This window comes from Myotis daubentonii, chromosome 12, assembly GCF_963259705.1.
Source record: "Myotis daubentonii chromosome 12, mMyoDau2.1, whole genome shotgun sequence".
NCBI classification, from domain to species: Eukaryota; Metazoa; Chordata; class Mammalia; order Chiroptera; family Vespertilionidae; genus Myotis; species Myotis daubentonii.
In genome coordinates, this window is record NC_081851.1 from 34,788,646 (window position 1) to 34,814,080 (window position 25,435).

At 44.0% G+C, this 25,435-nt stretch overlaps 1 protein-coding gene across 2 annotated transcripts in view; it reads right to left on the reverse strand.

Annotated features, from left to right (window-relative positions):
• The window catches only part of LOC132213170 (semaphorin-4F), a 29,320-nt gene extending 9,634 nt beyond the window's left edge, over positions 1 to 19,686 (reverse strand). The window contains exons 1-5 of one of the 2 annotated variants that reach the window (XM_059659333.1): positions 19,417 to 19,686; positions 16,710 to 16,861; positions 16,046 to 16,105; positions 15,717 to 15,815; positions 10,931 to 11,024 (exon numbers count right to left, since the gene is read on the reverse strand). In XM_059659333.1, the coding sequence (XP_059515316.1) occupies positions 10,931 to 11,024; positions 15,717 to 15,815; positions 16,046 to 16,105; positions 16,710 to 16,861; positions 19,417 to 19,561 (550 nt within the window). In that variant the 5' untranslated portion in view covers positions 19,562 to 19,686. The remainder of the gene's footprint in view (positions 1 to 10,930; positions 11,025 to 15,716; positions 15,816 to 16,045; positions 16,106 to 16,709; positions 16,862 to 19,416) is intronic. The other variant, XM_059659334.1, reaches the window with a different exon arrangement.
• Between the last annotated feature and the right edge of the window lie 5,749 nt (positions 19,687 to 25,435).

Here is a 25,435-nt window from a genome sequence, read left to right on the forward strand (position 1 = left end):
GGGCCACGTCAGGCTAATTGGGACTCATGCTTAACTCATGACGTAAACGTCATAGACAGGAAAAGAGAGAAGAGAGCCCTAGGACACCACCCTCTAAGGCAGTGGTCGGCAAACTGCGGCTCACGAGCCACATGCGTCTCTTTGGCCCCTTGAGTGTGGCTCTTCCACAAAATACCACATGCAGGCGTGCACGTATAGCATGATTGAAACTTCGTGGCCCATGCGCAGAAGAGCCACACTCAAGGGGCAAAGAGTCGCATGTGGCTCGCAAGCCACAGTTTGCCGACAACTGCTTAGGGGAGAAGCTACTGAAGGCAACTCAGAAGATCAAGTCAGAGAGGATGTTGAAGCAAGAGAGGCTGGTGTGTCAGAAGCCGGTGCACAGAAACCCCAGCAGGAGCCATAGGGCTCACCCACTTAGAGTAGCTGTAGAGTAGAGCCACTACAGGGAAAACAGTCATGACAGAGCAAAGCTGCATTCCTCAGGCACCAGAAAGATCACCACTATTTTAAAAACGTTATATAGAGCAAAACAGAGTAAGGAGCCCTCAGAGGGCAACAGTGGAGGGGAGGGAAGAGGAGGGGAGACTATATAGTGGGGCCTTGACTTATGAGTGTCCCGACTAACGAGTTTTTTGAGATACCAGCTGTCTCTCGCCTGATTTTTTGCATTGAGTTGACAGAGTAATTTGAGTTAACAAGCTCCTTAATGAGCTCCTTAACGAGCTCGGTCGCAGAACGAATTAAACTCATAAGTCAAGACCCCACTGTACTCTCTCTTGTGATTTGTGTTTGTGATAAGAATCCAAGCATGTTGGAGCTAGGGAGTTTGGGATTTGAACCCTGAATACTTACTGGTAGTATGATCTTGGGCAAATTAACCTTCCTAAGCCTCAGGTTCCTCAGAGCAGTGCTGAGGCTTAAATGAGATAAACACAGAGCCCAGATAGGGCCTGGCCCAAGGCTGGCATTCAATACTTGTTGGGGATAGCTCTCATGGGGCCATGTGCTTCAATTGTTGTCTGAGGTGGGAGGATTATAAAATGGATTTATTTCCTTGCAGTGGTTTCAGGAGGGAGAAACCAGGTTTGGGGCACAAGTCCTGGCACCAAATGGAGCAGCAAATAAGCCAGTCCTCTGTATTTCCAAGGGGAAATAAAAGCTGATAAAGAAGCCAAAGTTGGAATGAAAATTTCCTTAAAAGTGTTGTAAATAAAACACTCTAAAACAAGGTCTGGTAGAAGTTGTGTCATGGATAACCTGAGAATGGAGGGAGATATTGTGGAGACAGTTATAAATATGTTGGCAGCATGGTTTGGGGTACATGTGTGTGTAAACAATCATGAGTATTCTGCAAACAGTAAAGCATCTCTGTTAACCATGCAAGGACCCAATGATAGATAGAGGTAACGTGTCCCAAACTTTCTAAGAGATCATCAAGGGTACTCAACAACTCTGGATCCTAGATTGCTGAGGAGCACACTCAGGATGGAATAGCAGAGGATCGCTGACACTAAGGGACTACAAAAGGGATCAGACACTTTGGGAGGAAATAACAGGGTTTCAGGTGTACCAAGGAGCTTGCAACCGTCTTACAAACACAGAGAAACAACAGCAACCATCAGTTAATGAGGGCAAGAATCTAGAGGACACAGGATCACCCCATGTCCTAGATTCTCCGGGACAGTCTCACTTCCAAGTATTTTGTTGTACTGTCCATATAATAAATTATTCCTGAATGTGCAGTTTTTGGTGGATTATTACTGAACTAGAGGCCCAGTGCACAAAAATTTGTGCACTCAGGTGGGAGGGGAGGGGTCCCTCAGCCTGGCCTGTGCCCTCTCGCAGTCTGGGACACCTCAGGGGATGACCACCTGCTGGCTTAGGCCCGCTCCCCGGGGGATTGGGACTAAGATGGCAATCAGACATCCCTCTGGCAGCCCAGCAGCCCTCGGGGGATGCCCACATGCCAGCAGGGAGCAGACCCTAAGCTGCAGTCGGACATCCTTAGCGCTGCTGAGGAGGTAGGAGAGGCTCTCACCACCACTGCTGTACTGGCAGCCATCAGCCTGGCTTGTGGCTGAACAGAGCTCCTCCCATGTGAGAGCGCCCTGACCACCAGGGGGCAGCTCCTGCATTGAGCGCCTGCCCCCTGGTGGTCAGTGTGTGTCATAGTGACCAGTCATTCCCAGTCCTTCTGCTGTTAGGGCCAGTTTGCATATTACCCTGTTACTATATAGGATAGAGGCCTGGTGCACGGGTGGGGGCCGGCTGGTTTGCCCTGCAGGATGTCCCATATCAGGGTGGGGGGGTCCTGCTTGGGTTCCTGGCCAGCTTGGATGAGGGGATGACGGCTGTTTGCAGCTGGTCACACCCCCTTCAGGGTGGGGGTCCCCACTGGGGTGCCTGGCCAGTCTGGGTGAGGGGCTGAGGGCCATTTTCAGGCTGGCAGGTGAATGAAGCTCCCAACCTCTCCTTTTTTTTTCTTTTTTTTAATTCTGGGATTTATTTACCTTCTATGGCTCTCACTGGAGCTGAGAGCTGGCTTTAGCTCAGAGGCTCTGCTCCAGCTCTGAGACCTCGGCTGCTGAAAGCAGGTATCTGGGTTTGTTTGGTTTCTATAATTGTAACACTGTTGCAGTCCTGCTCGCTCCAACTCTGACGGCTAAAAGCAGATTTCTGGGGTTTATTTACCTTCTATAATTGCAACATTGTTTCTTAGACTGCAGCTCAGAGGCCGGCATCAACAGGCGGAGAACCCTGGCTTCCTCCTTCACTGGAGCAAGCAAGCCTCCTGTTCGCTTCAGCTGCCTGGTTGCCGGCCACCATCTTGGTTGGAAGTTAATTTGCATATCTTGCTGATTAGCCATGGGAAGGGTAGCGAAGTTATGGTTAATTACCATGTTTCTCTATTATTAGACTAGAGGCCTGGTGCACAAAAATTTGTGCACTGGTGAGGGGGTGTCCCTCAGCCCCACTTCTGCCCTCTCACAGTCTGGGACCCCTCAGGAGATAACGACCTGCTGGCTTAGGCCCGCTCCTGGTGGCAGAGGGCAGGCCCAATCCCTAGGTGCAGCCCTTGGTTAGGCTCAGAGCAGGGCCGATTGGGGAGTTGGGGCGCCACCCCCTGTCATGCACAGAGCAGGGCAGATCAGGAGATTGTGATGCCACCCCCAGTCATGCTCAGGGTAGGGCCAATTGGGGGGTTGGGGCACTGCCCCGTCAGACTCAAGGCAGGGTTGATGGGGAGGTTGCGGCGCCACCCCCTGTCACGCACAAAGCAGGGCCAATCAGGGGGTTGGGGAGCTCCCCCGTCACGCACAGAGCAGGGCCCATCAGGGGGTTGGGGAGCTCCCCCCTGTCACGCACAGAGCAGGGCCGATAGGGGAGTTGGGGCACCGCCCCGTCACACACAGAGCAGGGTGGATCAGGGGGTCGGGGCACTAACCCCTGTCACACTCAGGACAGGGCCGATGGGGAGGTTGCGGCTCTACCCCTTCACACACAGAGCAGGGCCCATGAGGGGGCTGGGGCGCCGCACCCTGTCATATACAGAGCAGAGCCGATCAGGGGGTTGGGGAGCTCCCCCCTATCGGGCACAGAGCAGAGCCAATCAGGGGGTTGGGGCACCTTCCCCTGTCACGAACAGAACAGGGCGGATAGGGAGGTTGTGGCCCTGCCCCCTGTCACACACAGAGCCGCAGGGCGATCAGGGGGTTTGGGTGCTGCACCCTGTCACACTGCTCCAGGGGCCAGGAGGCCTCGAGGCTCCGCTGATCCCACTGCTGGGAGGCCTTGCGGCTCCACTTGACACCGGGCAGTGAGGCCTCGCTGCTCCGCTGATCCCGGTGCCAGGAGGCCTCGCGGCTCCGCTGATCCCGGTGCTGGGAGGCATATTACCCTTTTACTATATAGGATAGAGGCCTGGTGCATGGGTGGGGGCCGGCTGGTTTGCCCTGAAGGGTGTCCAAGATCAGGGTGGGGGTCCCGCTTGGGTGCCTGGCCAGCTTGGATAAGGGGATGATGCCTGTTTGCAGCTGGTCACACCCCCTTCAGGGTGGGGGTCCCACTTGGGTTCCTGGCCAGCCTGGATGAGGGGATGATGGCTGTTTGCAGCTGGTCACACCCCCTTCAGGGTGGGGGTCCCACTTGGGTTCCTGGCCAGCCTGGATGAGGGGATGATGGCTGTTTGCAGCTGGTCACACCCCCTTCAGGGTGGGGGTCCCCACTGGGGTGCCTGGCCAGTCTGGGTGAGGGGCTAAGGGCTGTTTTCAGACTGTCGGGTGACTGAAGCTCCCAACCGCTCCTTTTTTTCTTTTTTCTTTTTTTATTCTGGGATTTATTTACCTTCTATGGCTGTCACTGGAACTGAGAGCCAGCTTTAGCTCTGAGGCTCAGCTCTAGCTCTGAGACTTGGGCTGCTGATCTGGGTTTGTTTGGCTTCTATAATTGAAACACTGTTTCAGCTCCAGCTCCGAGGCCAGCCGGCTGAAAGCAGGTTTCTGGGGATTGTTTAGCTTCTATAATTGCAACATAGTTGCTTAGAGTGCAAGCTCAGAGCTGGGTGGCGACAGGCGGGGAACCTTGGCTTCCTCCTTCACTGGAGCAAGCAAGCCTCCTGTTCGTTTCAGCTGCCTGGCTGTCAGGCACTATCTTGGTTGGCAGTTAATTTACATATCTCGCTGATTAGCCAATGAGAAGGGTAGCAAAGTTAAGGTTAATTACCATGTTTCTCTATTATTAGATAGGATAGGATGGATCAAGTCAGTAGACATTAAAATATACATTTGCTACTGGCAAAAGAAGATGTGCAAAAGAGAAAGATGCCCACAGTGTTGAGTTTAGGGAACAAGCTGGTTAGAACAAAACACTGGGTACAATTCAACCTGACGTTTAAAGATATGTATACATGTCTGCAGATATAGAAAAGATTGTTGAAGGAGCTATAGCGCTACAGTGTTAATGAAGTTTGTTTCTGACTAATGAAATTATAAGTGATTTTTATTTTCTCCTGTGTACTTCTTGTGTTCATTGAATGGTTTTTATAGTTAGCATCATTTAATTTTATAACCCAAAAAATGCAGATATTTTCATTTTGGTAATACAAAAAAAAAAGATTGAAAGTTGAAAAAGATGAAGAATCACAATTATTTGTGGAAGTCAATCCACATTTCTACCTGCCCAGATATAAGCCTGTGAGCACAGGCTTCCCAGATGTGTAAGAACACAACACTAATAGACTAGGGCAAGTGTCATGGCAATGAATATTTCACTCCCCTGGGGTTTCAAGTTTTCACTTTCTTATCAAAATGCTCACCTTTAAAGGTTTACAATAGGAATTATAATTGATTAGCTTTAAAACAATTTTAAACAGCCCTAGCTGGCTTAGCTCAATGGATAGAACATTAGCCTGCTGACTGAAGAGTCCCAGGTTTGATTCCGGTCAAGGGCACATGTCCTGGTTGCGGGCTCGATCCCCAGTGGGGGGTGGGGGGGCGGGGGGTGCCGGAAGCAGCCAGTCAATGATTCTCTCCCATCATTGATGTTTCTATACCTCTCTCCCTCTCCCTTCCTCTCTGAAATCAATAAAAATATATTTTTTTAAAAAACTATTTTAAACATACCCTGGCTTTCCTTCCTCCACTTCCTTTTCTTCTCATGATCAGAGCTTTACAGGTTAAATAGCTGCTACCCTAATAGTCTACATTTCCTTATCTAAGGATTGGGGCAGCTAGATAATTTTCTTTAAAAACACAGTCTATTATCAGGCCATAATTAGGTAGTTGGAGATATAGAATTTACCTTTTCCTCTGTTGACCTGACCATATAGCTGTCCTGCTTCAGTGTGTGAATGCTAGTCTTGGGGCAGATACACCTGGATTTAAGAAGTGGGCTGGCATCTGGAACGTTTTCAGTATTCCTTGGCAGATACAGTAACACAAGACACAATGAGACCAAAAGGAAATGATATAAACTCAGGACAGGTTCCTAAAGAGAAAGAGCAAAGCTCCCTCCCTCTGCTCTTCCTGATAAAACCCCCTCTTTTTTATAATAGGATGTGATAGGAAGACCAGAGATGACTGCTATCTCTAGCTTAAGTACCTGGGTGGGTAAGCACTCAGCGGAGGGGACACTGATGAAGGAGCAGGTTTGGGGGAGGTGAGTGAAGATGATGAGCTTTGGGACATGCTGACTTTGAGACTTCTTTGGGACATTCAAATGGAGATGTCTGGAAGGCAGCTGGATGTGTGGTCTGTAGCTCCAGATAAGGTCTGGGAGGCATCAGAAGGCAGTGAAAACAGAATCCATAGGGCTGGTTGAGATCATAACCACACAGAATGAGAACAGAAGAGGATCCTGCATGGAAATCTAATGAGCCCCAACATTGATGAGCAGAAGACAAAGACCCTACAAAGGAGATTTGGAAGGAACTGCTGATGTTTTAGGCTAATGTGAATGTTACTGTAAAAATATTTTGCACTATTTCCAAATCTGAACAGTGCAAATAGACACTGAGATAGTTTTGTTAATTTTATCTAACTGCAATAGAAATAAATGTCATATTTGAAGACACGATTTTGCAGGCTTTTCCCAAAAGAAATACAAGTACCAATAAACAAGTGAAAAGTTGTTCAATCTCACTAATAGAGTTGCAAGGAAAAAAATACATCAAATTATTCTTTGGAAGAAGTCACTGTTTGTATGCTTTATTACGTATATCACTTGGGACTGACAAGGATGCAGTGAGACAGGCCCTCTCATCACGGTTGGTTGGGCTAAATGGAAAGGAATTTAGAAAAAACCTATCGAGCACCATAAAAATCTTTACACCCTTTTTCCGTGCAAGTCTACTTTTTGGATTTACTCATATGCAATTATTGACATTTATGTGAAGAATTTAGGTAAAAATATTTCTTCCACAGTATTATTCATAAAAACAATAGTTTTTAAATCTGAATGTATAACTTTATAGGAATAATTAAATTGTGCTATACAGTGTATATATATATAATATATATAATGGAATAAATGCTTTGTAATCTCTAAAAATCATGTTTTGAATAATTATTTTCTATGGCAAGAAAATGTTTAGTATATAACTAAATGAAATATGCATAATAATTCCAATTTATTACAAATATACACACCGACAGACACAGAAAGTAGTCTAAAATAATAGTAGTTACCTGGTAATGATTGAACTGCAAATAAACCTTTCACTTTCTTCTTTAACATTTCTACATTTTCTCAACTTTCTACAATGTACATTGTAAGTTCTATCATTTAAAATGTTATTTTATTATATCATATTAATAAATATTATAGTTAATAATATTTTCATTACTAAAACTTTTTATTTCAAAATACCTCTATTATCATTTAAGGACATTTTTATATCTCATAACTAGGAATTTTGGTTCTACCTCCTACCTAATGTGGCACTATTTCTATTTCACTGTTTGCAAATCAGAGGATAGCAGGGCAAAATGGATCAACATTGAAAGTTCCGACTAAATACTGGCACCTACTCAGATCAAGAAAAAAATTTAAATTATAACCCTATGAAGTTTAGAACTTGAGAGAAAAATTTATATTGGTATTGACTGTGACATGGAAATGAGACAGAAAGAGACATGGAGGTTATATGTTAACTGTCTAAAGCTAGTCATTCTAAACTGTTAGAAAGAGATTTCTGATCACTTCCATCATTTATCAGATGAAAGCCAACATCATTATCTGGAAAAAAAGACAACTTCATTATTTGGAAAAAAACTTGAAACTTTTTTGAAAATGTTACTCCTTTTTGAAATTTTCCTTTATCATGCAATGATCTCCTTTAAGAAATCTGTGCCCTTGAACCACATGCTAATGTAAATCCACTTGCTGACTGGAACACTGAGAAATTACAAGCAGAAGATTGAATGTACTTAAAGTTTACTGCTTGAAAAAAAGAAAGTATGTTAAATGATTATCTTAAATTTTTGCAATTGAGATGTCATGTTGCTGATAAACAATTATGTAGAATCAAGACATATTCACAGCCCTGGCTGATGTAGCTCAGTTGATTGAGCACCATCGCATGTACCAAATGGTCTCTGGCTCCATTCCTGGTCAGAGCACATGCCTGGGGTTGCAGGCTTAATCCCCAGCAGCTGATTGTTTTGCTCTCACATTGATGTTTCTCTCTCTCTAAAAATCAATTTAAAATCTTATTTTTTAAAAAGAGATTCACAAATGGGAAATATCTGTAATACTCGCTACAACAAAATGAATTTTCTAAAAAAGAGAGACATTCACAACCACTATCTTTCTTAATGTTCCCAATGACTGGCTCAGAATTTTGCCACACATGCTTGATAAAAAGTCAAGAAAAATAAACCATTGATTAAACTATTTCATTCAAATATGCTTGAGTATAAATAAGGTCTCATCAATATCAACTATAGATGAATGATAAAAATGACAACCCAATATTGTATTTATTATATATATACTTATGTTCACTTTCAAAACATTTATGTTATTTCTTTTCAGAAAAACTCCTTAATTATCTGACTAAAATTTATTTAATTTGTATAGCTTTTATGACCTTTCCTATGAAGTCCTATATAAGAAAAATTTTATTGTTAGATCTTATATTCCAATTTTTTTCATAAAATATTATGCAAAAGTATAGATAAAAATTAATTTTATAACAAAGTTCACAGCTAAAGTCAGTGATGAAAGAAAAAACAGTATGATGAATGAGTCAACTGATTAGCTAGTTGGGAAACATTAATTTAGGTCTCCATCTCATGTCATTCATCAATATAAGTTTTTAAAAAATCAAAATATTGTGTTTGGGGGAAAAATTAAGAAAAAAGTTTTTATCAGCTCTCTAACTGAAGAAGGACTTGACTTAAAAAATGTAATTAGGGCCGTGACTGGTTTGGATCAGTGGATAGAGCGTCGGCCTGTGGACTCAAGGGTCCCAGGTTCGATTCCAGTCAAGGGCATGTACCTTGGTTGCAGGCACATCCCCAGTGGGGGGGTATGCAGGAGGCAGCTGATCGATGTTTCTCTCTCATCGATGTTTCTAACTCTCTATCCTTATCCCTTCCTCCCTGTAAGAAAAAACAATAAAATATGTTTTTAAAAATGTAATTAGAAAGGAAAACATGTAGAGTGAAACCGTAATATCCTACCGGTAATTGGCCCAAGAAAGTAAGCAGAGGACTTATGAGAGAATAAATAAAAATAGTACTAAAACATGAAAAATGTTCAACTTCACCAATATTCAAAGAAATACAAATTAAAACAAGGTACTATTTTTAGTCTCGACTATCTTTTTTTAGAGTAGTTTATTGGTTGAGAGAGAGAGAGAGAGAGAGAGAGAGAGAGAGAGAGAGAGAGAGAGAAACATTGATGTAAGAGTATGTTGATTGACTGCCTCCAGCACAAACCCACCAGGTATCGAGCTTGCAACCGAGGCATGTGCCCTTGACCAGGAATCCAATCCATAAGCTCCTGGTGCACAGGATGACACCCAACCAACTGAGCCACATCAGCCAGGACTCAAAGATCTTTTAAAGTGACAAAAATATATTTTGGTGAAATTTATGTGAGAAAAAAAGTACTCTCATTTAATGCTGATTTAGGGTGTAAATTGGTACACTCTTTCTAAAAACCTAATTAGCAACAGATAATGAGCCATAAAATGCTCACACCCTTTGGTATAGTAATCTCTTTTCAGGTATCTTAAGGAGACTATCTAAAATAAGGATAAATATTTATACACAAAAATGTTCATTACAGTATTAATGGATAATAGCAAAAACTTAAACGAAATAAAATTAATTTATAGAAATTATTTGGAGTTGCTTCATTAAATGACTTTATGCTTACAGGATGAGTGATAGCATGATTTTTAAATTATATAGAAATGCCTATGATATAAAGTTACATAACAAGATTCAAAATTATACCCATGTAGCATGACATTTAAAAGTTTTATAATATGCAAAAACATAAAATTTCTACTAACCCGCTTGTTTTACACTATCATGAGAAAATGGCTAGATCCTCACTGAATTTGGAGGGTGCATGTGGAGTCCTCTAATCTAAAATACGCACTGTGTGGGGCACAAACAATTCACTTTGTGGCTACCGAAGAATTAAGCAGTCACTCTCCAGAAAAGATTTATACATAAACTGTGAAAGAACCACTCAACACTGGAGCAACTTATATGGCTTATTCAAAAGAAGTAACAGCAGGAACTTACTGAATAGTCATTACCAACTCCTCTGAGCTACAAAGGACTGGCCAGTAAAATATGCGCTTGCATACACATTACAACAGGCTAAAAGGAAATATCTTAAAATATTAACAGTGGTTTTCTGAGTAGATACTCTAGACCTTTGCTAATATATTAGCCACTATACACATGTGACTACTTACATTTAAACTGAAATTAAATACAACCCAAAACCCTTTCCTTCAGTCGCACTAGAAGCTCAATAGCCACATGTAGCTAGTGGCTACTTTGGACAGCAAAGATACAGAGCATTCATATCATCACACAAATTTCTTTTGAACAGTTCTGTTCATATGTTCTTTATACTTTTTTCCAAGTGTATTACAATATGCATTGTAGCAGAGTCCTCATATAAACAGGAAAATAAAAATGAGGGGGGCAGGAATGAGGTTAGCAGAGAAACACTTACATTAGAGGTGCAGAGAACACATTCTTTAGGGAGAACCCAGGGAAATAGTACTCTGGAGAAAAGCAGGACACAGGCACACTGGGAAGAATAGGAAAGGCTAGAAAGAGACATGGGAATAATAGACATTCCGAGGAAACGAAAGAAAGGACACAGAAATTCCAACAGCAGGGGTGGGGAAGGCAGCAATTATAGCAAGAAGTCACAGGTTCTTATCTCTCCCACTCACCAGCCATTACAGCTGCTGACCGCTGAGCTGGCTCAAAAGGACATTTCCCCCGGCCACTCTCAATTCTTTCAACCTGCTGGAACCTGGATACGGCCTACAGACCAGAAGAGGGCAATTGGTTTAGGGGTCATAGGGTTCATGATGAAAATCACAAAGATGTCCAGATGAAGGAAAAGCCCAGTTCCCATTCCTCTGCTACCATCCCCATATTCCCAGTCTGTTACTCCTGTTCCCCTGCCCAATCCTGCATTTCCTATCTCTGCCATCCCTTTTTCATCAGTTTATTCTTCTTCCTTCAATCCCCTAATACCCAACCACCACATGCTCTAATGAAGGAGCACCTAAGATGGCCCTAGATGACACGGAGAGGCTAAACAACAGATCTTTCCTCTGAAATTGTAGGGTTTGCAACTGGCTGGAGAATGTGCTACAGGACAAGGAGGATGAGAGCAGGCCTGCTGAAGTCTGAAGCCCTTAGGAAGAATAAAGAAAAGTAGAGACGAAAAAAAAAAAAAAAGAAAAGTAGAGACGGGAACAGGACCATCTGAAGCCCAGAGGTCTAAAGAGAAGGGCCATCCTTTCCCCTAAGTATATATGTCCCCTGAGTATAAGTACACTACTGGCCCACACCCACCCCAAGGATAAAAGATAGCACCAGAGCCAAGGATACAGAGAAGAGGGAAAAGAATCTGCTTCAGCTCAGGTCAGAATTTGAGGATTTGCGAATTTAATGCCTTCCTCATCCAGAGACTCCAAGAGGAATGACCTGAGTGTGGGCGAAGGGTGTAAGAGCCAGCCAGAGTTACCTTAGCTAGGCATCATACACTAAGAGAGGCTTCAAGATAACAACTAAAAATAGAAATCAGGGATGATTTCAACCTAGGACTAACAGGAAATGTTAATCGTGGCTGGTTGGGAATCAAAGTTATGGCATGGACTTGTCAGGATATCTCTGGCTCACAAACCAGTGTGCACAGATGGTGTTGCTGGAGCCTAATAACCTGGATGGTAGTTGGAGCTGCAATGCAGATATATGTCCCCTGAGTATAAGTACACTCCTGGCCCATGCTGACTGCTTGTGTATTTGCTGTAATTGGCAAACGCTATTTTATTTTATGGAGAGAGTCTTGGACAAGGCCTGTTAAAATCAGATGTCATATGAGATTCCCAAAAGTGAATACTGGGTCAAAGAGTTTTCTGGGATGGAGGACTAAGCACCTTACCTGTGTGGCAGTGGGAGGTTCCTAGCCTGAGGAGAAAGATGACAGTTCAGTAAGAGATTAGCAAGTTGTGTGGGCACTTTAGGGACATGGTTAAAACCTGCTATGTCCCCTGTTACCTCAAGTATGGCAGTAATCCCCTTTCTGCCACACTGCCTACCATCATCCTCAATTTACTCTACATATCCACCCCAGAATAACATTCCTAGTCTATCAGTTACTGATTTGATTAATTTTTGAGCAAGAGAATGACAAAATGGCCCACCATTGCCGGGGGTAGAAACTCTTTAGCCCAAATTACTTATTCTCTAATACTTCATAAAAGAAACTCTTTCTTCTAACCAAACTGGATCACCTGTTATTCCTAGAAAACAAATTATGTTTTCCCATCTCTATGCCTGAAACTACTCCCTTACATTTCACCAAGGACAGAAAGGATGAGCCTTTTCTCAATTCTCATTCTCTTTAATCTTTAGTTACTTTTTGTTACTTTTGACTCACTTTCCTCCTTGAAATACTTTATTTCTTGACTTTCTTCAAATTATTCCTTCCTAGAGTCCCTCCTCCTATATAATTGTTTCTCTATCTCCTCTGATTGTTTCTCTTCTTCTTTCTAGCCCCTAACTATGAATCCTAAAAAACAAAATCTTAGTCCTTTTCACATATACTTTAATTATGTTGTCAGCCAGACCTATGCAAATCATTCCCCAAACTCTCCAAGTCTCAGGTCTTCCAACTCTAGTCCACGTTTGCACTTGACTGCTGGACTTCCTCACAGAGATGGCTTATCAAGCCCTTCAAACTCATCATGTCAAAACTAGTCCTCTTCCAGTTTCCTCAAATAAAATCATTACGTTATCCAGGTTTATAGCTTTTGAGCAAGTGAGCCTCCTATTAACTAAACAGATTATGATTACTGTATGGTCAAAATTGCATTTAATAGGGTCTCAAAGGGGCCAGACCACTCTATTACATTCTTTCTCTGAATGTTGAGCTTCTTCATTGTATCATCATTGTAAAAATGAGCACATCAGTTGTGGCGAAGGCCAGAGCTAGGTAGGAAGACTCTCACTGAGCTGTGGGACTGGAATCCATCCTTCTTGTCTTGGCAAAGGACCTTCCCAGGTGGTTGGGGGGCGGGGGGGTGCAGTGGAGTGGGGAAAGATGGTCCCTGTTACATGAAACAGGTCAAATGTCACAAGAAGTTGAAGTCAGGTAAGGTCTTCTGTACTGCAGGTTGGACTAAAGGGTGGGAGTAGTGGAGCAGAGCCAGACAAACCTGGGTTTGAATCTTGGCTCTGCCTCTGCTAGATATATAATATCAGACATGGTACCTAACTTTTCTGAACTTAGGTTCCACTGACTGTAAAATGGAAGGAAATAATACCTAAATATTATAATGGGGTAATGAGAATTAAACTCAATCATGAATGTCAAATACCTAGTACCAAGTCTGGGATAAAGCAGATACTCAATTCAATGTGAAGTCTTCTTGTAATGTAAGTCTAACATTTTTCTCTGTTAAATGCTGGAGTTCCCTCAACAAAACAAATTAAAACATTGACCTCCAAAAGCTAATGAGCTATCACTGAAGGGCAGCACTCCACGTTGCTAGAACTGATAGGTCCAGTGCTTGAACTTCCTTGTGTAAGAACCTTCATTTCTCTGAGCAAGCTGTTGTGTCTGGAGCAGCTAGCTAATCAAAGTTCTCAGAAAATAATTATGAATAGTCTCAAAGTCATCAGTCTGGAACATGGGAGTTTCAGAATTAAGGATAAGGCAAGCACTTGTTCAAGCAGATGGGCATGGGCAGATAGGATAAGACAGGCAGGTAAAAGCAGAAGAGAGCAACCAGAAAGTCTAGAGGGCAATCTTGGTATGTGGCTTGAAGGGTTAACACAGCTGATCTTTCTGTGCCCTATATTCTCCTAAAACAAGCCTCGACAAAACGACAGTCCTTCATTTCATGAGCCTGCTAAATAGAAGGTACAGAAAAAGAGCTGAAAGTCATGGGGCTGCAGATCACAGACCCCTGATTTTACTCTGGGTGCTGATGTTCCTTGAGAGTGGCCAGGGGTCCAAGTCACGCTAATCCTGACAGGTATGTCCAGAGCATTTTCTGTCTGGATACCTAACAGCCATTAGGGTCCAACCTCAGAGAGCCAAGGAAGAATAGCAGGTAGATTAGGTGGGAGTAAGTCTATTCTCTGTAAGCCATGGTTAATATTCATACCCATGGGCTACCTACGCCTGCACAGACTCAAAAAGGACAAAAATGGCAATGACAATTCTACTGCTACTTTGTGAGCTTGTGAGGACTATAGGAAAACTAGAGATTCAATATTACCTGATAAAATATAAAGATTTTCAATACCACCTGCCCTAGGAAACCCTCCCAGGATGACAAGATGAGGGAGCTATCCACACCCAGCAGGGAGCCTATCATTTGCATTATGAAAAGGACTTGGCATAAGCCCAAGGGCAGCCCACAGGGACTGGCTATATATTGAGTATATACAATTATAGCATTCTAAGCCAGAGATCTGAGGATGGCCTTTAACAGAGAGAGGTTTGGAGATAAGCACTGACTAGACCCAGGTGGCAAGGATTACTGAAGATTTCACAAGGGTGAAGTCAAGATGCAAGTTAAAGATCAGGGTCAGGAAAAGGAGTCATTGCACTCACTCCTATTGCTTCATGGAGTAGGAAGGGAAGTCATTGGACGCAAAGGATGTGTGAGGCTTTCAACTCATCCTAGGGCCTTGTCACAAAGGTGAGCTACCAGAGAACCAATAACTGACTACTGGATAACTGATGGGGAAAGATGAGGATTCAAAAACATCAAGACCCTTCCTGAGATATCACAGTCCCAGAGACATTTGTCGCCAGGACCAGCCTAGATGTGACTAAGGGTAAATATGTACCAAACCTGCCAGGGTGTGAGGGTGGAAATGCCAGGGCTTCAGCGGTAATGAACAGGACCTGGAAGAAAACATGGCTGACAGAGCAGCCACCTTGAAGGCAAGATCGATCCAGAGTATGGTGCCAGCAGATGCTAATTAGTGGGCAGTGACCTCAGAAGCTCATGAGAGGAGAGGGTCACAGCCCACATACAGTGAAGTTGGCAGTGGATATGGGAGAAGATGGTGAGAGTTACATGCCATGGGAGGAAAAAATAGGCATGGACAGTGCTGATTAAGAAATGGACTCAGCAAAAAAGAAAAAAGAAATGTATCCAGGCTGCCTGGACAAAGCATACATAGGACAAGGGAAACATGAGTTACTAGCTCTGAAGTTTCGCCTGGATTTCTCCTCTCCCCAGCTCAGCTACCATCCCTAACTTCCTTCACTGACCCTCTACATATCCCTTTAGACTTTGGATAACTTACCTTCTACAGACAACCTCCCTCCCCACCCTTTCCTACCTCCTCCAGTGGCAAAGGCTCCACCCTGTGAGGACATCCCTCACCCCCAATGCTTATCATGCACATCGGTTGCCTTAAGCATGCCCCCCATCATGGTCACTCACAGGTGACCCTTCCCATCCTCCCACCCCTGTCACTCACAATAACCCCGCACTTCGGATCAAAAGCGAAGGTGCCACAAGTGAGGAGGTGAGAGGCATTGGCAATGGCGAGAATCTGGACAAAATTGTGACATTCGTCCTGGGGGTCAAAGATGGTTAGAGAGAATCAGAAGCAGCAGGTACAAGGAAAGGTAGGGTATTGTCAGGCCAGTTAGATGCAGCTCTGGGGTCAGTAATGATGGGTAATGGTATGGTGTTAGAGTTCCTGCCTGGGCCCATTGGGATGGCAGCACTGCAGGGGACTGACAGAGTCAGGGCTGGGCCAACATTTCAATTGACAATCAGGACAGGGCCCAGATTTACACCTACCTCCTTCTTGCCTTTCTTCTTACAGTTCTGTCTGTGGGCCTCAGGCACCATCCAGTCAATCTGAGAAAGGAGGAATGAACATTTCCCCCTGATTCTCCCCGAAATCCTCCCGAGTCAGGGTAGATAAACAGTTCCACAACCTCCATCAATTTGGGAACTGCAGAGACACCCCTCACCCCCAGAGCACTGTTTTTAAAACTGGAGGTCCCCAGCTATTCATGAGTAATAAAATCAAATTGTGAAATCACATCCAACATTACTTTTAACAAAATATATCTGAATGTATCTCATATAGGATAGTAGATATTGATTCAAGTACACACTTTGTGTACGGAGTCAAAATATACCATATATTTCTTATTAAGGGCTGATCAAAAAAGTTTGAAAGCTATTGTCCTAGATTAATGTGATTCTAATGATTCCTCTGCCCACTATCACCTAAAACTTGTCACTGTGGCCTCCTCCCCTCATCATGAACCTCCCTCGCACCCTCCCCCATCACCATGACCCCCCAAACACTCTCAGCTGAGATAATGTACTTGATGGCCTGCCCTATTCATTTTCACTAACATTTCACCTCCTACCACAACACCCCTTCCTGACCTCCCATAAAACCATAGATCTAGTCACATGCTCTGGGGTATTCCCCACTCTCATCTCTCACCCTTCGAGGTCTCTCCCCTGAGAAGGGCAGAGATAAAGCGAAGATGGTGTCCCGGGCGCCGACATAAAGTGTATGGGAATCAGGATCCACAAGAAGAACAGAGTAATTGTATGTCTGAGGGATGCTGAACCGGGTAAGATAAGTGTCAGCCTCTGGCAGAAAGAGAGGGAAGAGTGATATCAGCCATCGCTTCCGAAGGGATAGGTCCACAAGGCCAGCAGAGCCAATTTTTGTTTTCTTCCATTTATTTATCAGCCAACAGGGGAAAAAGACAGAGCCTGACAGGCCATGTAACTTTCCCGGAGATAAATAACTGATGAGGGCAGAATATTTAGCACACAATGCAGTCAAGTATGCTTTTTCTATAAAAATAGAACACTTTATTAAAATAACAACATAAATATTAAGTCTGTAAAATCTATTCATAGCAACATGACAAACAATTTGAAAATACCTATAAAAGCTTCAAGTGCTCTCCTCTCTAAATTTCCCTTTAAAAACACTACTTAATAATAACTTCCTTTTACTTAGAAGGGAAATGCTACACTCTTTTCACTAACACATTAGGAGACTACCTCCTCTCTCTCCCAAAACCCTTGATCTCCTCCCACCTCCATTCTACCCAAAAAGCAAAGAAGTATAGAGTGTAGTGGGCAAGAGTATATGCTTTAGAAATGGATCAGCCCAGGGTTAAATCTGGCTCTTTCACTTACCAGCTGTATGATCTTGAGTAAGTTACTTGCCCTCTCTGAGCATTACTTTCCCCATCTGTAAATACCACCATCCAGGGTTATTGAGAGAATTAAATGAAATAACATGTGGAAGCATCTGACACATAGTTTATACAAATTGTTCCTTCCTTCCTTAAGTATGAGCTCTATTATGAACAAATCTAAATCGCACATCACCTTTCAAAATTCTTATCTATTTATGTCACTCTCATGTCGATGTTTCCCTCATTCACCCTGTTGCTCACTCCCGCCCTCCCTTCCACTCTCTCTAAAAAGAAAAAAAGCAATGGGAAAAAAATATCCTCTCATCTATTTAAAGATAAATAAATTAGCATACCTTCTTAACTCAATGTCTGGCTCTGGGGATCCTATTCCCACACCAATACAACTCTATTCTACCTGTTTCATCTGCTCAGCTACCCTCAAGACTGATAGAATGGCCAGCAGCCATTCATTCCTAGATATGCTGATATACGGAGCCCCACCCATCTCCCTACAATCATATTCATGACTGTGCTGTCTCTCTCATGCTTACAATAAGCCCTGGTTCCCTCAACCTCCTTTTGTATCCCCAGCTCTGCTCCACCTTGCCATCTGGACCTCTCTGGATCCCTGGACATCAACCCAGCCTGGTAATCACAACTCTACGTAGTGGCTATTGCTCCAGTACAACCTGAAAGCCCACACTCCAATCATTTGTCCTCTCAACTCAAAACATCCTATATGTAACTGGTCTGAAGTTAAGACTAAATTAATATCAACTAGTTGAGAGTTTTTGCCAACAGGTTGTACTCTCAGCTTCACTGGTTCTGTCTGCCCAAAGTGCTAACACTCAATGCCCACTGAGAAGAAAACAAGACCCACAGCCACACTCATGCCCACCTCAGCAGAAAGCCTCTAAAGCAGTGATTCTCAACCTTCCCAATGCCTCGACCCTTTAATACAGTTCCTCATGCTGTGGTGACCCCCAACCATAAAATTATTTTCGTTGCTACTTCATAATTGTAATTTTGCTACTGTTATGAATCATAATGTAAATATCTGATATGCAGGATGTATTTAGGCAACCCCAGTGAAAGGGTCATTCAACGTCCAAAGGGGTCGCGATCCACAGGTTGAGAACCGCTGCAAGTGTGAATCACTCTAATGACCACTTTTAACCTTGTGGCATCCCCTGGCTTCTTGCCCAGCTTTTGAAAGGACCACATCTCCCTCTTCCTTTTTTCTTTCTGGAGACTTTAAAAATCATTTAAACAGAATTTTAAGTCAACTCACTGAGCTGGTTCCCAACATTCAATGGAGGGAACGGGTAGGGAGAGCAGGCAACGTTAGGAAATTAGGGTTGTGATAGATCGGATCCTGGGGGGATGGGAGCTGGTGTCAGAGATGGAAGGGAACTGGGAAGTGGGTGGGGAATATTAGGGCTGTGGGCAGGACAAACGGGGGTGGGGATAGAACTAATGAATGATGTGCGAATGAATTTGAGAAGTGGGCAGATGGAAATGCTGAGCTGGTCACCAAAAGAATGGGTGGGTGGAATAGAATGGAATGGAAGATCTCCGGGTTTGGAAGCCAGGATGGGTACCAAACTGGCGTGACCGACACAGGTGCATGTCTGGTAGGAGGATAATAAGGGAGAGAGAACTGCGAACAGATGACCTCCGGCAACTCCCAAACCCGCCCTGGGCCTCAGTGCCCATGTCTGCACCGCGACGGACGTAACTCTCCCGCGGTTCTGCGAATAAGGGGCCGCGGGAGCCGCCTGGGCGTGTCCCGAGGTCCGAGGCGCGAGGCCCGGCCCGGGATGCGATGGAGCAGCACCGCGAGGGAGTCCCGCCTGCTCTCAGGCGGGGATGGCCGGCGCGGAGGGGCCCAGGATGCGGCTGCCTGGGTCCGGGGAGCAGGAGGTGTAGACACCCGCGGGCGGCGCCTGGGTGCGGCGCAAAGGGCTGAGGGCGAGGGCGCCCGCGCCTTACCGGAGACGGGAAGCGAGGTCCTGGGCACCGAGCGGGGAATCAGACCGCACACCGGGCCACTCAGCACCACCAACAGCAGCAGCGGGAAATGCGAGCCCGGAGGCGGCCCGGGATCCGGGCGGGGCGGCGCGGCCGAGGCCGGCATCTGTGGCTCCGCCTGGCCGCCGGGTGGGGCGCACCCTACCGTTTCTGCTCAGGGCCGCGGCGCCGGGGGCCTGGGTCCCACTGGTTTCTCCTCAGCCAGGTTCGGCCTCCGGCGGGCTGACCGCACGACACCCGGCCCCGCCCCTCCAGGAAGAGACCAATGGCGGTGCTGGTTTTCTCCTCCAGCCAATCGGGGTTGAGTGCAGCGCGGGCGGAGCGGAGGTGCCCCGCCCTGTAGGGGCGGAGCCAGACCCAGGTGTGGGCGGGCGTTCTTTCCCCACCTCGGGCTGGAGGCGTCCTCTCCTTCGCGAGCGCCAGCACTGAGCAGAGGAAAATTCCCGGCCAACCAGGTAGAGTTGGAGACCCAGGTGTCCCGCTGATAGGACCGGGCACTCCTGTCCCAGCTGGGTTTTGTCAAGGGGACTATCAGAATCTACAGCAAGTGAATGAAAATGGAATGAGGAGCGCTGGGCAGAGCCGCCTGCAATGGTGGAGGTTTGAAAAGACTTCCCAGAGCTTCCCAAGGGAAGACTAAACTCTGACTTCCATGAGGGCAGGCGCCATTGTGTGTGTGTCCACTGTACCCCAGTCCTAGCACAGCGCCTGGCACAGAGTACGCCCTCAGCAAATACTTATTGAATAAAAGAGTGACTGACTCAGTGAATGGATGAGTGAGTGAGTGCGTGCTGAGTGAGTGGATGATGGAGAAGAGAAAGGTTAAAGCCAAGAGCACAATGCAAGTACCACTGGAATGTTCCATGGGTGTAGCTGACAGGAAGTGTCAGGTGTAACACTATTCTCCACGGAGATCCAAACCTCTACCCACACACCTCACCCCCCACTCCGCGGCCTTGGAGACCGAGCTCCTGGGGTGCAGCCTGAGCTGGACCCAGAGGCGACTCCCGCCTCCAGCCGCCGGCCTGAGGGGGGCGCCTTCCGCTGCGCAGGCGCGTGCAGGGAGCCCGAGGGCGAGGTGATGGGTCTTGGCCTTCCCCCAGCAAGTGGGGACCCCAGCGCTTCTCCACCCCTCAGGGCAGGAGAAGGGCTAAGGAGACCCGAGGGAGGAAACGAGGGAAACAAGAAGCCACCTGGGCTTTGGCCGGCTCGCGCCCCAGGCGGTGTTAGCAGCTCGGGCTGGGGCAAGAGGGCGCCCAGAGGCCCAAACCCACAGGGTGTGGGTCCGGCTCAGCCTGGCAGGCTCAGCCCTGGCAGGGGATCTGACCAGAGGACGGCAGACGCCTTGTCTCCCGAGGGCTCTCCCAAGCCTGGGCCCTGGGCCACCCATGTGTCAGGCACGCTGAGCGCGGCTGCGCCTGTGACCCACGACTCTTTGAGGGGCCCACGGAAATGTTCTGACTTCTTGTAAAGTCAGGAAAAAAAAAATGAAAGAATCAAAAAAAATGTTTTGGGGTTTTTTCTTACGTCAGAAAACAAATTGAAATTTTTACAGCCCGCAAAAAAATCTATTCATTAATTTTTTTTTTTTTTTTTAATGAGGTGAGAGTCCGGGGAGACAAAAGTGCTCAGGATCGCCCCTCCCGCATGGCTCAGTGGTTGAGTTCCTTTTCTTTTTTTTTCTTTTTTTAAATATATTTTTATTTATTTCAGAGAGGAAGGGAGAGAGAGAAACATCAATGATGAGAGAATCATTGATAAGCTGTTGCCTCCTGCACACCCCCTACTGGGGATCAAGCCCACAACCCGGGCAGGAATCGAACCTGGGACCCTTCAGTCCACAGGCCAATGCTCTATCCACTGAGCCAAACCATGAACCAGGAGGTCACAGTTGGATTCCTGGTCAGGGTACATGCCCAGTTGTGGTTGCAGACTCCACCCCAGTGTGGGCATGCAGGAGGTAATGTTTAATGATTCTCTCATCATTGCTGTTTCCCTCTCTCTCTTCCTCTCTGAAATCAATAACGACATTTTTTTAAAATAAATAAATAAAAAGTGCTCAAGATCCATGAAATTTTTAATTGAGCCTTGAGGGAGGGAGAACCATTGAATCAATAGTCACAAATAAATTGTCCTAAAGGCTATAAAAGCGTTTATGAGGGGCTGTACCCTATTAAGACCTAAAGTCAGTTATCTAAAGGATGAGGGAATTAAGGAGGGAATGCTCAGACAGTGGGAACCACAGTGAGAGGCCCACAATTTGTGCATGTGAATGCGCCTCAGTGGCAGGGTAGGCTGGAAGGGGGTTGGTCAGGGGATGGCATGGCATGAGGATGGAGAGATGAAACGGAGATGCATACAGAATTTCGGAGCCAGAGTAAGGATTTTGGATTTTGTCCCAAGTATAATTGAAAACCATTGAAAGGTTTTTCGTAAGGGAGTAACTTGATGGCTTCTGGTGGTTCGAGGCCCAGTTCCAGGTTTAACCAGTTTGCAGGGACACCAGTAAGTGGGTTTTGTTGGCAAAAGTGGAGAATATAGTACAGGGTCAGATGTAGTCAGATGCTTAATGATTCTCTTAGTACTGTGCCCAAACACATCAAATACATTAATTGATCATGTTTGAGGATATAGGGAAGAGAATGGCCTCTTACCTCATTAAAGTCCAGTCTTGGAATTACACACAGTGTGGGATCTAAAAATGACTGTGCAAGCTGCAATTGTCAAAGTGATCTTTAAAAAAAAATTTTTTTTATTTGTTTGTTTGCTTGTTTAGTGAGGAAGGGAGAGGGATAGAGAGAGAGAAACATCGATGAGAGAGAAACATTGATCAGCTGCCTCCCGAAAGAACCCACTGGGGACTAAGCCCACACAGGTATGTGCCCTGACCAAGACTCAAACCGGTGGGTGACCTCTTGGTACATGGGTCGATGCTCAATCACTTGGCCAAACTGGCCAGCCAAAGTGATCTTAATCAATGGGAAAAATTACATTTATAATAGGACTTCTCAAAATTGTTGTCAAATGTTAAAAGCTCTTTTATTGTCAGTTATAAGTGTACAGGGAAATGAAAAATAATAAAATAAGTACCTGTTTAGCACACTATAAATTAAAACATTAGAAACATTGCGAATTAAAGTGTTTTACTTCTTTGTAAAAATTATCAATGGGCCCTAACCAGTTTGGCTCAGTGGATAGAGCGTCAGTCTGCAGAATCAAGGGTCCCAGGTTCGATTCCGGTCAAGGGCATGTACCTTGATTGCGGGCACATCCCCAGTAGGGAGTGTGCAGGAAGCAGCTGATCGATGTTTCTCTCTCATCAATGTTTCTAACTCTCTATCCCTACCCCTTCCTCTCTGTAAAAAATCAATAAAATATATATATTTTTTTAAATTATCAATGGTAGTTTGAATAGTGCTTGTGCTCCTCTTCTACTCAAGACATAACTTTGGATAGAGCAAGCATCTTTTCTATGCCTTAGCAAATTGTTATACTCCTAAGTTTGAATCAGCTTACAGTATTTTATCCTTTATGCTTTAAATTTTGTAAAATATTTCCACGAGTTCCTCTAATATGAAGTTTTTTACAGTGGTACTTTGTCTAGGACATCTTTTTGTCATAACCACTTTTTTGTTAACTTTCACTAAGTTCCTCTGGCTGTTTATATAGAGTCATCAAATGATGTCATTGTCAATATTCTCAGCTCTTTCTTCTACAACTCCATTTATGTTTGACTCAACTCACTTTCTGTATTATATCACTTACCATTTCAGTATGTGTAAATATACCATAATATATCCTTTCTAGCATTGATTAGCATATGTCTTGTTTGCAGTGTGGGGTAATTGTGAACAAGACTCTTATGGATACTCTTTATGCTGCTATGATCTAATTTTGTTCATGTACCTTATGCATGTCATTATTCACCACATATGATTGTGAACAAAAATATCCAAAAGGATCTATGGATAAATTATTAAAATTAGTAAGAAAGTACAGCAAGTTTGTTAAATTTAAAAAATCAGTATTTAGAAGTCAATTCTATTTCTATGCATTAGCAACAAACTGAAAACTAAATTTAAAGATGTAATGTAATAAACATTAAAAAATAGCAAATCTCTAAGAATAAAATTTAATAAAATGTGAGACCTTTTGAAGAAAATGATAAAACTAAATTATTTTATATTTTCTATATACACAACTGTAGCATCTGCAAACAATGAGTTTTATTTCTTTCATAATTCTTTTTATATGCCATTGTTTTCAATTTGCTTATATTTTGTTTAAAATTTTTACATCTACGTTCATGGATGAGATTATCCTATAATTTTTTTCTTATAGTATACTGATTTTTATATCAAAGGTTATACTAACCTAGTAAAATTAATTGAGCAATGTTCCTTCTCCTATCCTCTGAAAGAAACTGAGATGGAAATTCTTAGTCTTTGAGTGTTTGATGGAACTCATCAGGGGAATCATCTTCCCTGTCATTTACTTTGTGGGAAGATATTTGGCTACCAATTAAGTTTCTTCAATGGTTATAGAGTATTTGGGTTGTTAAATATTCTGTGTGATTTAGTATTAGTTAGATATATTTTTCTAGGAAGTTGGCCTATAAAGCTGAAGGTCAAGTCATGAAGGGTCTTGAATGGGTCTTAAAGGGAAAAATGTGGTCATATTTTCATTTTTAATAATTACTATGTACCAAAAAAAAATCAATGTGTTAGAAGCATCGAACAGACCGTCCAACCTCAGAGGGAAGGCGGGGGGGGGGGGGGGGGCGCCTAAGAGATCAACCAAAGGACTTGTATGCATGCAATGCATATAACCATAACCAATAGACACAGACAATAGGGGGGTGAGGGCATGTGCTGGGGTTTGGGAGCAGCCAGGGAGAGGTCAATGAGGGGGAAAGGAGACATATGTAATACTATAAACAATAAAGAATTTAAATTTAATTTAAAAAATAAATGTGTTAAGCACTGATAAATAAAGTTGACAAAACAGGTTCTCCCCCTTGGGAAATTCACAATATAGTGGGAGAGACAGTCATAGAAACAAACTACTATACAGCACAATAAATGCTAATAAAGAAAGTTTAGTGGGGGGGAGGGCTGGGAGAGATCAATAGAGGGGAAAGGAGACATGTAATACTTTCAACAATAAAGAATTTTTTTTAAAAAAGAAAGTTTGCCGAAACCGGTTTGGCTCAGTGGATAAAGCGTCGGCCTGCGGACTGAAAGGTCCCAGGTTCGATTCCGGTCAAGGGCATGTACCTTGGTTGCGGGCACATCCCCAGCGGGGAGTGTGCAGGAGGCAGCTGATCGATGTTTCTCTCTCATCGATGTTTCTAACTCTCTATCTCTCTCCTTTCCTCTCTGTAAAAAATCAATAAAATATATTTTAAAAATAAATAAATAAATAAATAAATAAAAATAAAAAAGAAAGTTTATGAGGGGATATAGCTTACTCTGAGACTGAAGTTTGACTTTTGTATAACTTTTTCATTAGTTCTACTCAGAATCTCTAAGTATTCTCAGCCTTACATTACAGGCAAATATCTAGATCCCTCAGGAGCTATTAAGATGAGATAGCCTTCCAAAACACTCATCATTTTAAGGTGTATAAATCAGTGGTTTTTACTATATTCACAAGTGTGGGCATCCATTACACTTTATAATTCCAGAATGTTCATCCTCTTAAAAGAAACACTTGATCCATTAGCAGTCATTCTCCAATTCTCTCTTCCCTTAACCTCTCCCAACCATCAATTTACTCTCTGTCTCTATGGATTTGCCTGTTCTGGACATTGCACAGAAATGGAATTATACCTTTAAAAAAAAGAAGATGGGGTAGCCTGCCTAAAAAAGCTTGAATTAGTACCCAGTGACTTCTTTTTGGACTTTCTGTTTCAACAGAGCATATAAGTCAGCTTTACAAAAACCAGTGATTTCTCTTTCTTCCCTATAGGTGTAGAGAA